The 14,334-nt window shown below is 33.9% G+C and overlaps 1 protein-coding gene across 1 annotated transcript in view; it reads left to right on the top strand.

The window, feature by feature from the left end:
* Positions 1 to 10,829, top strand: part of LOC128556053 (uncharacterized) — a 28,004-nt gene extending 17,175 nt beyond the window's left edge. The window contains exons 3-7 of the mRNA XM_053539957.1: positions 2,928 to 3,061; positions 3,346 to 3,431; positions 5,226 to 5,365; positions 10,113 to 10,290; positions 10,494 to 10,829. Coding sequence (XP_053395932.1) covers positions 2,928 to 3,061; positions 3,346 to 3,431; positions 5,226 to 5,365; positions 10,113 to 10,290; positions 10,494 to 10,549 — 594 coding nt within the window. The 3' untranslated portion in view covers positions 10,550 to 10,829. The remainder of the gene's footprint in view (positions 1 to 2,927; positions 3,062 to 3,345; positions 3,432 to 5,225; positions 5,366 to 10,112; positions 10,291 to 10,493) is intronic.
* The last annotated feature ends 3,505 nt before the right edge of the window (positions 10,830 to 14,334 follow it).

Below are 14,334 nucleotides of genomic sequence, written 5' to 3'. Positions count from 1 at the left end.
GGAAGATTTTCCATATATAGTGTTGACCTGTCAGACAAAAAAGTCTCTCTTAGATGATACAAGAACACTACTTTTCTTGATGTTTTTTGTAGTTAATAGGTCGTTTAAGAGCATAAGACATGCAGTTCGTTTTTTTAAAATGGGACTGGCTATGAGTTACAGCTCTCAGAAGATTCTTAATTTTATATAGAACAAATAGCAATTTCATTTACTACTGTACATCCTATAACCCGTTAACATCCTTCTTTTATTATAGTAAAGAATATAAAATTATCACAGGAAAATAACTTTATTACCTCATGCAACACAGTACATTTCAAGCAGTAATGTAAACGCCATACTTAAGTTATTTAAGACATTTTCAATGAAATTTTTAAACTTGAAGACTTATTTCAATACTTGAAGAAAACGGTATTTAACACTTAAGTTATTTAATTACGTATAGTTTTAGACACATTAATAAGGATTGTTTCTGTAAGTCGTGTGCTTTCAAGCCTTTGACTGACAACATAATCGTTATGTACAATACCAAATAATTCTGGAGAGCTCTCTTTCAAGTAATGTAACTGACTTTAAATTAACTTACTATAATGTAAACAGTTAGAAAAGACTTTTCTCATGCATGTAAACAATACATTACAACAAAAACTAAATATAATAAAAGTCTAATAAGTGAAATTAATTTTTTTTTTTTGAACTAGTATTGTCCGAATCATAAGAACCATATTGAAGCTTTTAAAAAAAAGTCTACGTGTCTGAGACTCGAACTCCCGACGAAAAAGTATAATACAAATACCATACTGCATCATATACGAAGTGTACTGATTTCGTTTCATGTTATTGTTTTGTTTGTTTACATTTCAAAACGCCATAATACTTTGCTATACCTATATGTGTGCGCTCTATTGATTATCGTGTTTGGTGTTATTTTCTCTCACTGTCACGCGATGTTTGTAAGGTCCTCGCTGAACGGAATTCCGTTTTTTGTAAACCGGGAAACCCTAATCAGAAATAGTAGACAAGTGTTTTTACTTTTAATTTATTAGGACAAGGATTTTATACATCATTAGATGAAAACAGAAACACAATTAGACATCAAATATGCTACATAAAGGTGAAAATAGGACACATTTGATTTTTTTTTTTTAAATTTCACACAACGATGTGTGGGTTAGTCACTTAAACAGGAATAACCAGTTTCAAATTTTAGTTACTTTTAAGAAAGACAAACATCCTGATGGTCATGAAAAACATTTCAGGTAATGCCCAATTTGAAATCTGTTATTTGAAAAATTAAAAGGTGAACTTTTTCCTTTAGCCTAAAGTATTCAAGTTTTCAAATCTGCTCATCTAAATAAAAGTTGTATAACGGATGACACGTGTAGAATGCATATATCAAAATATGAAGTGCAAGTGCAATCATACGTTGTTAATTCTGAAGTATGCATGGACCGGTCTTATTTCTGCATACAGTAAAACCTACTTAAGCGGTAACCTCTAATTAGAAGCCAACCTGTCTTAAGCAGCCTGTGTCTCATTTCCAAAAATGGTCATTTATTCTATAAATTACCTACATTAAGCAGCCACCTGCTGTAAACAGCCACTTTTTCCCACTCCATTGGCTGGCTGCTTAAGACAGGTTTAACTGTATACACGAAAGGCAGATGTACAAAGTCAATGTCCAACAAAAATATTGAGACCTAAACATTCGTGTACTACGCGAAAAATTATGAACTTTATATTCACATTGGAAACATTCGGAATCACTCAGCTCTAGGGTTAGAGTTTATGGTTAGGGTTAGGGTTGAAATTGGCCCCATCCTGGGGCAAACTTACTTTTACATAGAATTGTTTTGGGAAAACCTTTAGAAATATTCTTGTCTTGAACCATAATGCATAGAGATTAAATATTTGGCATGTCGTATTATCCAGTGGACCTCTACCGAAATTGTTCAAAATCATGACCGGTCTATGCCAAATGAAATGTTAATTCTTCAGGTGTATCGGTTGAAATATCATTCAATTAGCACTGGCAATCAGTCCTTTCAGAGCTTTGATTGAAAATCGCCATAGCCCGTGTGAGCAAGACGAACACTATGATAATATCATTTTATAGATGACATTAGACGCCAGTTAGATGAAAGTAGATAACATGTACCTAATAACATCTTTTGTAGGCAAATCTAGACTCCATTAGCTGTAATAACACGCTCTTAAGGGGATCGTGACAAAAAAAAAGAACTTTAGGACTGAATTCACATTTTCTTAATGGATCACAACATTTCTACATCGCAACAGTAACACGAATCTTAACTACATAAAATTCCTGTTGCTATTAACTGAAAAAAGCAAATTTGTGGCAGTTCTGAGCACTCTGTTCGAACTATTATTTGAGTTAAAATATCATATTTTCTGGTCCTTCGGAATCATTGATTTCAACTCATTTAGATTTGAAGATTGAATACTGCTGCAGCCGGTGCTAGCGGGCGTGGGCATTGTTGCATTTTCCATCACTGCTCATGAACAGACTCAATGAAACCGAGTCTGCAATTTTCACTGTTTGCCTTGTTCTCAGTGCTTCCGAGGGATCGATCTACTTTTCAGATTTTATTTTAATCTTACTAGAAAAAATCACAAATGTCAACTGATTTACTGGAAAATGATATAGCTAACGCATATCTCTCCCCGAACCTTAATAAGTTATCTTATGCCAGAAACCTACGACCATAGTGGAGCGATCTGAGAAGATTGTTGAATGATGAACACAGTCAGTCTGAAATTTATCCGTGTCAGATATACGTTTGTATTTGTAAGAACGTATGTAAATGGAGATACCAACCTGTGCACAAGTAAGTCTTTTAATAAATTCTCAAGTACTTATTAAGTACTTCATTTTTACCAAAAGTGATGTTGATTTATTTCATTAGGTTGTTGACATGGACTATGTGTCTCCCTACGCTATTGACAACGACTATCCTGTCAATCCCGAGATATCGTTCAAGTGGTCTCCCCGATGGACGCTTGAAAACAACAATGGTGTCCGAAGACGCGGAAGTTATTGGTAGTATTATTGCTTTAAGATAATTAACATTATAATCGGTCCAATATTGCTAATATTTCATTTAGTTCTTCTTAAATTAGCACTAACTGTTAGCAGGAGTAGTAGTAGGGATTTTTTTTCAATGTGCAAGATGCTACAATATTTCCTACAATGAAACTTTTAGACTTTTCACTGTGAAAACATTAAATATTAGACATAGTTAATCTTCAAGAAATTCGCGCAGACAAGAAGTGTTATAACAAGAAATGTAACGACAGCAAATAGTGATTTTTTTTTTCTTTTAGGAATGATATTACAGAAAAGTGTGCGTTCCTTGACTTTGTGTTTCAACGAGTTGATGAAACAAAAGCAATTTTTGGCTCAGAAGGCGGTATGTATCAGTAAAATAAATCAGATAGAGCTTCTCTAAAATGAAGTGCCAACAGAAATGACTAAGTGAAAATTTGTTTACCTTTCCTAATATTAAACTTATACAATCTCGGTTAGGTCTTGTCTAGATCGGGGTATGTGTACTGGTTTTATTCAAATGAACCATATAGTGACTATTCTTAACACTTCTACATTATAACAATCAGAGTCATATCTAAATAAATTTAGCACAAGTACGATGATGGAATAGATCTGAAGTGTAACATCTGTTTTTTATTAAATGGCACTCTAACAACTTCCTTTTATTTATGTGTACAGCTGTAAGATTTGATGCAATTCTAAAAACGGACCAAATCGCTTCATTATGTCTGCATTAGTGTGCCATTGGTGTGTAAAAATAGAAAATGTCATTATTATACATTCTAGCACTTTCATTTCCTTATTCATCATAATGATATTTGAAAAGATTGTTTTATATACTTAGTGAGTAAGAGCAAAGTAACGCGAAGTAAGGATTGTTTGTTTGTTTGTTTGTTTTGGGTTAAACGCCCTTCTTTAACAGTATTTCAGTCATGTAACGGCGGGCAGTTAACCTAACCAGTGTTCCTGGTTCTGTACCAGTACAAACCTGTTCTCCGCAAGTAACTGCCAACTTCCCCACATAAGTAAGGATTGAGAACGCATCACATTAGAGTATTAGGTCTAGAGTTGTGTGACCTTGATTTATCAGTAAGGTTGTATTTAACCAGTTTAACTTGTTTCCCAGTCTAACGTGTATTTTGAAAGAATGACTTTTCTCATAAAAACATTGCTCAGTGTTCTGAATGAGTCAGAGAGGACTTGTTTGACCAGAGTTATTTGAGCTTAATGGCTGCTTATAGATAGGGCTTTCGAAATGTGTTTTACAGACAATCTGCGAAACACTAAGACTTGTGATTTAGGCCTGAAATTTCCCCTTGAATAAAACGGTGTGGTTCTGTTTAATAATACCCAATTTTTCAATTGTTTAACGATTTATGCACTGAATGGAGGTTTTTGCGTACATGTCTGAAATAAAAATGGATAAACTCGAGGCCCGTATAAGGTTTGTGCACTAAAATGAAGATTATGTGACTTGGTATGATGGTACATATCTATAACAGGAATGGGTAAACTCGAGGACCTTAACTATGTTCTGAATATTGGTAACATTTTTGTCATTTTTTTTTTTTGTCAAAAAAAATAATACATAACTTTATCGAGATTATTTATAAATAAACTCTATTTTGAAGATTTTATACATTATTTTCAGCTTGTTAAAAAACATTTTAGACTTAAACTTTGAAGCTACTAATGAGAATCAAATGTACAATAATTGATGGGAATGAAACAAATTGAAAAGCGCAAGAACCGTAACTCTGTCTTAAGTAATAATTTATATCCATTTCTGTTCTTAATTGTTCATATCTGATACAATTGCCTTGACTCCACTGGATAAGAATAAAGTATAGTACTTTTATATAATGAGTATTTTGACAAAAAGAGAAAATGATAAGGTGAAGAACGACAACTTTTCCCGGAATAATTATAACATTATCCTCCAGATTAAAATTAAAATTTTAATAGTAGTTAAAAGGGTACAAGGAGTGTTTTTGTAGCCATTATAACCGCTGCAAAAACGAGCTGCTTTCAGTGCGGTTATGAATCACCATTATTGATAGCTCAAGTTTGTTCTGACTGCATTTAGGAAGAAACCAAACTGAAGCAAAGATTTATTTGTACTTAGTGCATTGAAAACGTTCTTTATTTGTTCTAGCCACCGACGTGTTTGTTACAGCCGAAAGGAAAGACTATATGGTGAGTTTAGACCCGAAGAAGTACGTTATCCAATACATTTGCTATAGTCAAGTGGAGCGGAACAGGTGTAAGGACGCTGAGCTTTTGGTTGTAATCAAGGTAACAATTACTTTTTATATTGATCCTATAGTAATTTGGTTGTTTGGTAGTTTAATATATCCGGATTTGATATATGAGATAAACCATATACAAACATTATATTTTAGCTCACCTGAGCTAAAGACTCGAGGTGAACTTTTGTGACCACTCGATGTCAGTCGTGCGTCATGCGTCGTCGTCCGTCGTCCGTCTATCATTAATTTCTTAACTGCACAATAGTGGTTTGATTTTAACCGAACTTGCACACAACTTGTATTACTATAAGATGTTGGTTTCTATTCTGAACCATCCATATCCCAACATGGGTTCTAGAGTTACGGCCCCTGGAATGGGCTTAAAAAGTGCTATTTGCCTTGTCTGCATGATAGTGGTTTCATTTATGATTTGATTTTAACCAATCTTGCTCACAATTTGAATCACCATAAGATCTTGGTTCCTTTCTTAAACCAGCCATATCCCGTCATTGGTTCCAGAGTTGCGGCCCCTGACAGGACAAATATTGGCTATTTTGGTCTTGTTTACACGATAGTGGTTTCATTTGCCAAAGGCTCAAGGTGAGCTTTCGTTACCGCTCGATGTCCATTGTCTAATGTCCACCGTTTTTTAAAAAAGATGTGTTTTTTTTAACTACTGAGCAGATTTAAAATACGTGCAAATCTGTTGTTGCCATGACAACCGAAAGGAAAGACTTAAAAAATCTTCTTGTCCAAAGCCACAGGTCCCAGAGCTTTGATATATGGTGTATAGTATCATCTTGTGATCCGCTACCAAGAGTGTTCAAATTATCTCCCTAGGATCAAATTGTATTTGTACCCATTTTATCCACGAATCGTCACTTGTATTACGTCATGACGTGACGTCACGGTATTAATAAAAATTGAAAAAATTGACAAGCAGTTGATGTTTCCAGATTTCTTTTACAGTTTATTGCGATGGAGCTACATTATTTATAATCTTGTAAATTTTATATACATCTATATCTTTATTGAAGTTTATTTTTCGAAGACTTTCCAGTTAATCATAATTCATATTCCACTGCATTCACCATGAAAAATAAAAATGATATTTTCACTGCTTTTAAACATTGAAAAAAAAATCAATTTTATTTCATTGATATATTCCAGTACTCTGTTGAAAAGCTTAGAACAAATGACAAGCAGTCAGGGTTTCTGCCAGGCCATTTTACGATTCATCATTTAATTGACATATATAACCAAATTTACTCAGCTTGTTGAATGTAAATCTACATGTATTATATTCTGCAACATTAATATAGCTTTCGATAGGGCATGACATTCAGGGCTCATTTTCAAACTTAGACAATATAGATAAAATGGAATATAACAAACTTGATTATCAGTTATCTGCGCAATCAAAGCCAAACAGATTATATAGAGTCATCCTATTCGGGCGAAACTTTAGTTAATGTAGGGGTACCTCAAGGATCCAGCATAATGCCTTTGCTTTCCTTTTTATGTAAACGATATTACCGAGCCTCTTTAAATATATGTCAGCTGTATGCGGTCGACCATTTACTACATAATATATAAATGGCTTAACTTTTGACATAGTCCATCTCATTTTATGTTCAAACTCATAAACATCTTGGAGTTACATTTTGTGATGATTATATATGGCACATACACATTTAATAGCTTCTTCATCCTATTAATTCGGGACAAAGATATTGCTAAAGTTCAACATTAAACGAATAACCTACATTTTTTCTACATAAAACCAAGTTTTGAGTATGTCGCTAGTATATGGGATAATTGTACAACGTACGAAAATGTTTTACTTTAGAAAATCGAATGTAATGCTGCCAGAACAATAACCGGTTTAACTAAATCTGTTTTCATCAATAGTCTTATTAACAAAATTGGCTGGATTTCATTATCCGATAGACGCAAATTACTTACACTAGTTGTCATTTTCAAATACACAAATGTTGATCTACCAACTTACTTAAATGAACTTCTGCCAGATATGGGGGCCTCCTAGGCCGAGTGGTTAAGGTCGCTGACTTTAAATCACTTGCCCCTCACCGACGTGGTTTCGAGCCTCACTCGAGGCGTTGAATTATTTATGTGAGGAAGCCATCTTGCTGGCTTACGGAAGGTCGCGGTGGTTCTATCCAGGTGCCCGCTCGTGATAAAATACTGCACGTAGCCTGTGGTCTTCCTCCACCATCAAACATGGAATGTCGCCATATGACCTATAATTGTGTCGGTGCAATATGAAACCCGATAAACTATTAAATTATTCTGCCAGATATTGTAAGTGATATAAATTCGAATAATCTGAGAAACCAGCTGATTATGCAACTGTTGTCAAAATACAGCATTACCGTCATCTATTAAGCTTTTGAATGATTTAGATATAGAAACTTGGAATTCACAACCTCGCTTAAACGAATGCTACTAAAACTAAAGCACCCGTCAGTCCAATATATGTTCATGTAGGTGGCTGTTTCCTATTAGTGCATCATGTCCAAATACGAAACACACGCAGGCAGTTAAGGTTTTACCACGATTTAAATTTCCGATGAATAACAATAACAAAACAAAACCAAAAGAGTATTCAGTTCTTTCCAAAAATCATTACGTTATGATTCAGCCTAATGATTTTCTTTACCCGTCAGAAAGGAACAATCCTTATGTCTCAGGGTCGAGTTTTCATTACCAATATTAAACAATAGATTTTTACGTGACTTCAGTGAGCTCATTAAAACAATTTCAACCAAAAATATTGATGTACAATGTATAGTAGCACAATACAATGTCCTATATGCATTGCGGAAAAATAAAAACGATTTTGACAGATCGTGAAAACTAATGACAAATTTGACAGATGTAAGATGACTTATGACCTGATTAAAAGTTTGCTGTTATTTCTACCTTCCCGTAGTGCTGAAGTTTACAACTCATAAATTAAAACAATAAAAGAGTTGACTGTTAACATACTGCCGGTTTTTCTCTCCAAATCTCGTAAGAATTATTATTGTTTCAATCACCTGTCACTAATACGGGCCATTCACAGAATTGTAACTGGAAAAACAGATCCCTTATTCTCTCATAAATACTTAGGATTTATCTAATGAGCACATGTATTTAACACAATTTTAATACCAATTGTGCATTACAATAATGCTGAAATATCTCAGCCGTGACATGTCATTAAACCGCGGTTTATTCGACAATCATATACGCGACAACAACAATGTACGTGCGAATATTGGTATGAAGATGCTGAACATTTCTTTTTTCTCTGTCCGTTGTACATAAACAAGATACTTCAGATATTTCAATACCATCCTAATAACTGTAAAAACGGTCTATTTGTCCGTTGAATTTTTTTTACTCTTTCAAAGTAGTCCAGCAATATTTTAAATAAGCCAGACACTGAAACTTCAAGTAACTAATGAGGACACACATACACAAGGCACAACGGATAGTTTTTACTTTTTCTGTCTTTCTTTGGTGTACTAGACATATTTTTTCAATTATTTTTCTCTGTGTTATATATGTTTATACTAAATTATCTATCCAGTTGTTACTTTAACCTGCTCTTGGGGTGGGATGTCAGTATAATGTTGAAGAAACTTGCTGTCCCACTCTTTTGCTTCTGATTTCAGTGTAATTGTTTCTTTACATGGATGTTAAAATACTGTTTGTATTTTATTTGTTGTATAAACTCGTATTGATTCGTTTGCAATAAAATATGTTTTAACGTTTTAACTAAATATACGAATAAATAAACAGGCACTGTTGTGCGGCAAACTAGGTATCTAGTAACATATACTTGCTTGCGTTTATTTTTACTTTTTGTAATCCATTTCAATACTAAGTGCAATGCAAAGGAGCTACTTGTACCAATTTTCACGTCTTTGATATGACGCATCCAGAGATTGACGTTCCGACCTCCCACACTCAAAGCAGGAACTCTACAATTGGGCAATTGATTTTTATTTTTCGCTTTTAACTTCTTTTTGTATGACGCGGCCATGGATCGATCTCCTGCACTCAAAGCAGTTTCTCTACCACTGGGCAATTGAGAACATATCTGTTTGTAGCATCGCGGCCAGGGATCGATCACAATGTCAATGACCACTGTGTCAAAATTAAGAAAAAGTCATCAAAATGTAGTTCCGCCCAGAATGCCTGCTTTTATACAAAAAGTATTTTCGCTTAAAATAGTACGTGTATCTGTAATGGCTAGGATCAGAAATGCATGTGAAAATAGTTGGAATCAACAGCAATTAACATCAACACCAACCTTTACGATCGCAAGCCCTAATGAAAAGCGTATTTCCCAAGAAATCGCAAGCAGAACGCCGGGATTATTGTTTAATGAAACATCAATCCTCTAACGCGCCCATGTTCATTTGTGTTTTGTGTGATAATCGGAAAATATCTAAATAACACATGTTACTTTGTTAGTAATGTTTAAACTTATATATGCTATTTCTTTGTATATATGCGATCATCAGTAAAATGCCTAGCAACATGTTTCAAATCCCAGAAATAAAAGCTTTGGTATATGTATACTTCGATAACATTTCAAACTTCTGACGTTTGACACCTAAGACCCGTACAAAGATTTTGAGAAACTCCCTGAAATTTATTCTAAACGGATGTAAGCTTCAAATCACTAATAGAGACCGCTAGCTCGTAAAGACCTGAATCATTTTACATGCATTTAAATCCCACGGCGTGCAAAATAGCGGATTGATAATAATTATTTTCAGGAACAGAGACCAAACCCACCGGACAATAATGGTAAAGTGACTGGCGAAATTTGTATGGACGACATAGACTGGCCCCTGATTGAATATACCTTCAGAAACTGTTTGGGACAGCAGTTTGTAGACCATACAGAACCACAAATCATGTGGCTTTGGGAGAATGATGGCAAACCAACTGAGGGTAAAGGCTTAGAATATATAAGCAGACTCTTTGAAGAAATAAATAATACTGTAACTGCTTTTATATACATTGTTTGGTCATTGTTAAGTTTATATTTGTAAGAAGAAGCATTTGATTACAATAGGTTTTATTTCACTTTATCATTTTTTTTTACATTTACTTTTCACTCTTTGGATACCTATTACATGACGTTGCATTTTCAGATTGCGCAAAGCCAGGAACAGATGCTTTTCGGAGGAATTTTGAAAATCAAAAGTAGATTATCACGGAAAATTAGCTGACACATCGGCTCTCGTTCCAGTATTTGGCTACCCATGCTATTTTACATGTTGATTTCCTTGCGATTCGCATTATTTACTTCAGAATTATTTCTGTGGAGATCTCGGAAGAGAATCTTTATCTTTCCAACAATCGATTGTTGATTATTTCTGTTCTGTTTTAAGATTTGAATGTCGTTTCAGACAATCGATGTTTTTCAGTGTTTCATGGTATGACATTAAAGGAAATAAATTATAGTCGATGTCTATAATTTTAGTTTTGTTTCGGTTTCAAATTTGTAAGAGAAAGATCGTGAAACTTTTAACATCCCAATAGAAATGTAGATTAACAAAAACAAAGTTTACGACATGGTATACAAACATTGAATGATAGTTAGTTATATACACTGAGGCAGCAACGTTGTACTATAATGACCGGAAATACATCTTTGAAGTTTAGCGTGCACTTAAAATGATATATCGTTGATAATATTTCAAAACATAACATCCCAGAATACGCAGTCATATCATTTCAAACGACAAAATTCCAGAATATGCAATCATCACATTTAAAAAGATAAAATTCCGGAAAACGCAATCATAACATTTCAAAAAGTAAAATTTCAGAATACGCAAACATAACACTTCAAACGATAAAATTCCAGAATACGCAATCATAACATTTCAAAAGATGAAATTCCAGAATACGCAATAATAACGTTTCAAAAGATAAAATTCCAAAATTCGCAATCATTACGTTTCAAACGATAAAATTTCAGAATAAGCAATTATAACATTTCAAAAGATGAAATTCCAGAATACGCGATCATCACATTTCAAAATTTCAGCAAAATCAAACAATGACATGTTATACATTTGTTCATTTTACGACTTCAGTCTATTTTAGAAAACTCACAAAAATACGATAAAATGTCCAGAATTCGAGAACAAGCGCTCAACTTTACGTGGGAATAAAATGACACCAATACAAAATAACGTCGTTGTCCTCCCTTATCAACGGTAATTTCTGATTTTTATGTGCTATTAACAACATGTTGGTCTAAATATATATCGTCGCTGAGCTGTTACCACTTTTTTCCAGCCTCAAAGTTTCAACATCAATTATTTCGGACATAGTTCAGGTTAAAGACGCTCGTAATTCTTTCTTGATATTTTGAAAATTGGGAAGGGATTTTTTAAGTTTTGCCGCAATTTATGTTTTTATTTTGGAGATAGCTCAAAGATTGAAAATTACATTTTAGCAAACCGTTTCCAAGTTATTCAATAGTGTTGACCTGTCACAAAAAAAAATCTAATAGAAGATACCAGACCCCTACTTTTCTTGATGTTCTCGTTGTTTATAGGTCGTTTATGAATATAAGGCTAGTAATTCTTTTATAAAATTGTATTGGCAATGTGTGACAGCTCTCAGAAATTATTAATTAATTTTATATATAACATATAGTTAACCTATTTACCTCTGTGCTTACCTATAACAACGTCATTGACAAAAATTGAAATTTGTCCAAATCATGCGCGGTTTTCTGCCAATTTTCTCAGAGGGTATGGAGGGGGTCCGACTGAACCCTTCCTATGACAAACATGTGACTTTATACACTAAATAATTTATTGTGATTTTAGTGGACGTTAGCCGTTTACAAATACAGGGTTGTCAATGGGGTTTTGATGAGCAGGCTGAAATAGAAGAGAAGCCGAGCAGCTAGAGGGGGTCCTGAAAATTTTGAAATTCAGAGCTTCATTTTATATACAACATACCCCTTATTTTCACATGTTTATGAACTCACCTGTTAAATTTAGAGGAAGTAATAAAAGTTTTCGAAAAGGTAAAATGTTTTGTTTCTTTGAGATAATTAACATAAACATGAATTATGTCGGGATCTTATACAGCACCATACACTTTGAATGCGATCCTAATATTGCCTTTTCGAAAGAACATTTTCTTTCCTTCTTCGCTTCTTTCCTTCTTTTAGGATTTTCCAGGTGGGATGTTAAACCCCTAAGACTTTCACTGTTTGTGGGTATATTTTTATATGCGTATTCAGAGCCTGAATTTTTAGATTAAAACGGTGTTAATGTGTTATTTACTTGCAAACCCGAGTAGAAAATGATAGATATGGCACGCATAAACGCAAGCTAGGAAAACTGTCTGAAAGTGATGTTGCGGCAAGTACGTTGCAGTTCGCACGCGTTACTGAAAATGCTACCAAACCTTGAAAACTAATTTTATCAAACTGAAACTTGGCAGTTTTCATGAGTTCCTGGTACTAAATCAATGATATTGAGAAATTGCAGAATTCTAGTTTTTCTTATAGGTTTAGAACTACCAAATAGCACTTCGGAGCTTGTCAGGTTAAGTCCTCAGTTTTCCCCCTTTTAAGTGTCATTTTCATGTTTTATGTAAACCTCTTCCTATTTTCACTTTATTTTGGACATATACTTGACAGTTTTGTAGCATTTTCAAGAAGACTTTTACATTTATAGAAATCTTAACAAACCTGATTATACATGCCGTCATTCTCAAGTATCAATGCTGTCAGTTTGGAAGTTTCTCGTGTTGACCTGTAAAATATATATAAATCTCTCTTTTGGTAAAAAGATTGATAGGTCATTAATGAACATAAGGCTAGTAATTGTTGTGGGCAGCGAAGCGTGACCACAGATTTACCATACCACAAATTTACGGTCAAAATGCTTATCCGAAACCGAAGAACAAGTAGTTACATGTCCTTCATACATTTTCCGTAATTCAAGTCTGTTTTACTTTCAGAAAGCTTCTAAGATTCAACTTTATCAAAAAATGCACTGCTTAAGTACACATTTGTCGTAATATATATTTTATAACAAAAATCAACGCGTATGAAAATGAGCATGCTTGCTTTGATCACATAACCAAAACAATTCCTCATCACGTGACCAAAATAAACTATAAATAACCTTCAAAAATAGTATAGTACTTCAGCACCATCCGCGTAGATCTATAATCGGTATTAATACCAAGTTGCATCTTTTGTAAACGTTTTAACATAAATAGTATAGTACTTCAGCACCATCCGCGTAGATCTATAATCGGTATTAAAACCAAGTTGCGTCTTTTGTAAACGTTTTTACATAAAACTCAGTTCCCGCTAGAAAAGTTAACCGAAATATTATTATTTATAACAACACCAAAGAGAGCTTGTTTTGGTCACATGATCAGAAAACATCTAACTAGCACGGCGTGCGTTCTATTTTCGGATAAAATTGCGCCCGTGCATCCGTTGAACTTTGTAGCGGCATAGATATTGGTTAATGGAAAGATATATTGCAAGAAATTAACAGAAGAGGTGTTTTCCTATTTATTTCTTATAGAGAAAGATACGATCCTTTTATAATATTTACTTAAATAATCTTTATTTGCACGACTTAAGAAAAATAATTGCAGCCGTAACGGAGGGGACGAAAAATTCGTACCTGTTTCCCGAAAGTACGAACGTATGCAATTCAATTTGATTTAATATTATATTCCAGCTGGTGTTTTTGATTGACATATCATTAGAGGGTATAATTATTTCGAAAGTAGCATCATTTTTGACAAATTCGCCTTTTAATCGCCGGTAGATTTGCGGTGTTTTCGTTCCCAATTATTCACGTTCTGGCGTACGATTTCTTCTCGGATAATTATACAATAGCGGGATTCGGAAGACTGCAATGAAATCATTTGAGATCATTCAAACTGAGTTAGAAAAATTTCAGTTTTCAATATTTGAATTTGAACAATAAAATTCGT

The sequence above is a fragment of the Mercenaria mercenaria genome, chromosome 3, assembly GCF_021730395.1.
Source record: "Mercenaria mercenaria strain notata chromosome 3, MADL_Memer_1, whole genome shotgun sequence".
NCBI lineage: Eukaryota > Metazoa > Mollusca > Bivalvia > Venerida > Veneridae > Mercenaria > Mercenaria mercenaria.
The sequence above is the reverse complement of the archived record's forward strand: the minus strand, read 5'-3'. Positions and strand labels throughout refer to the sequence as shown.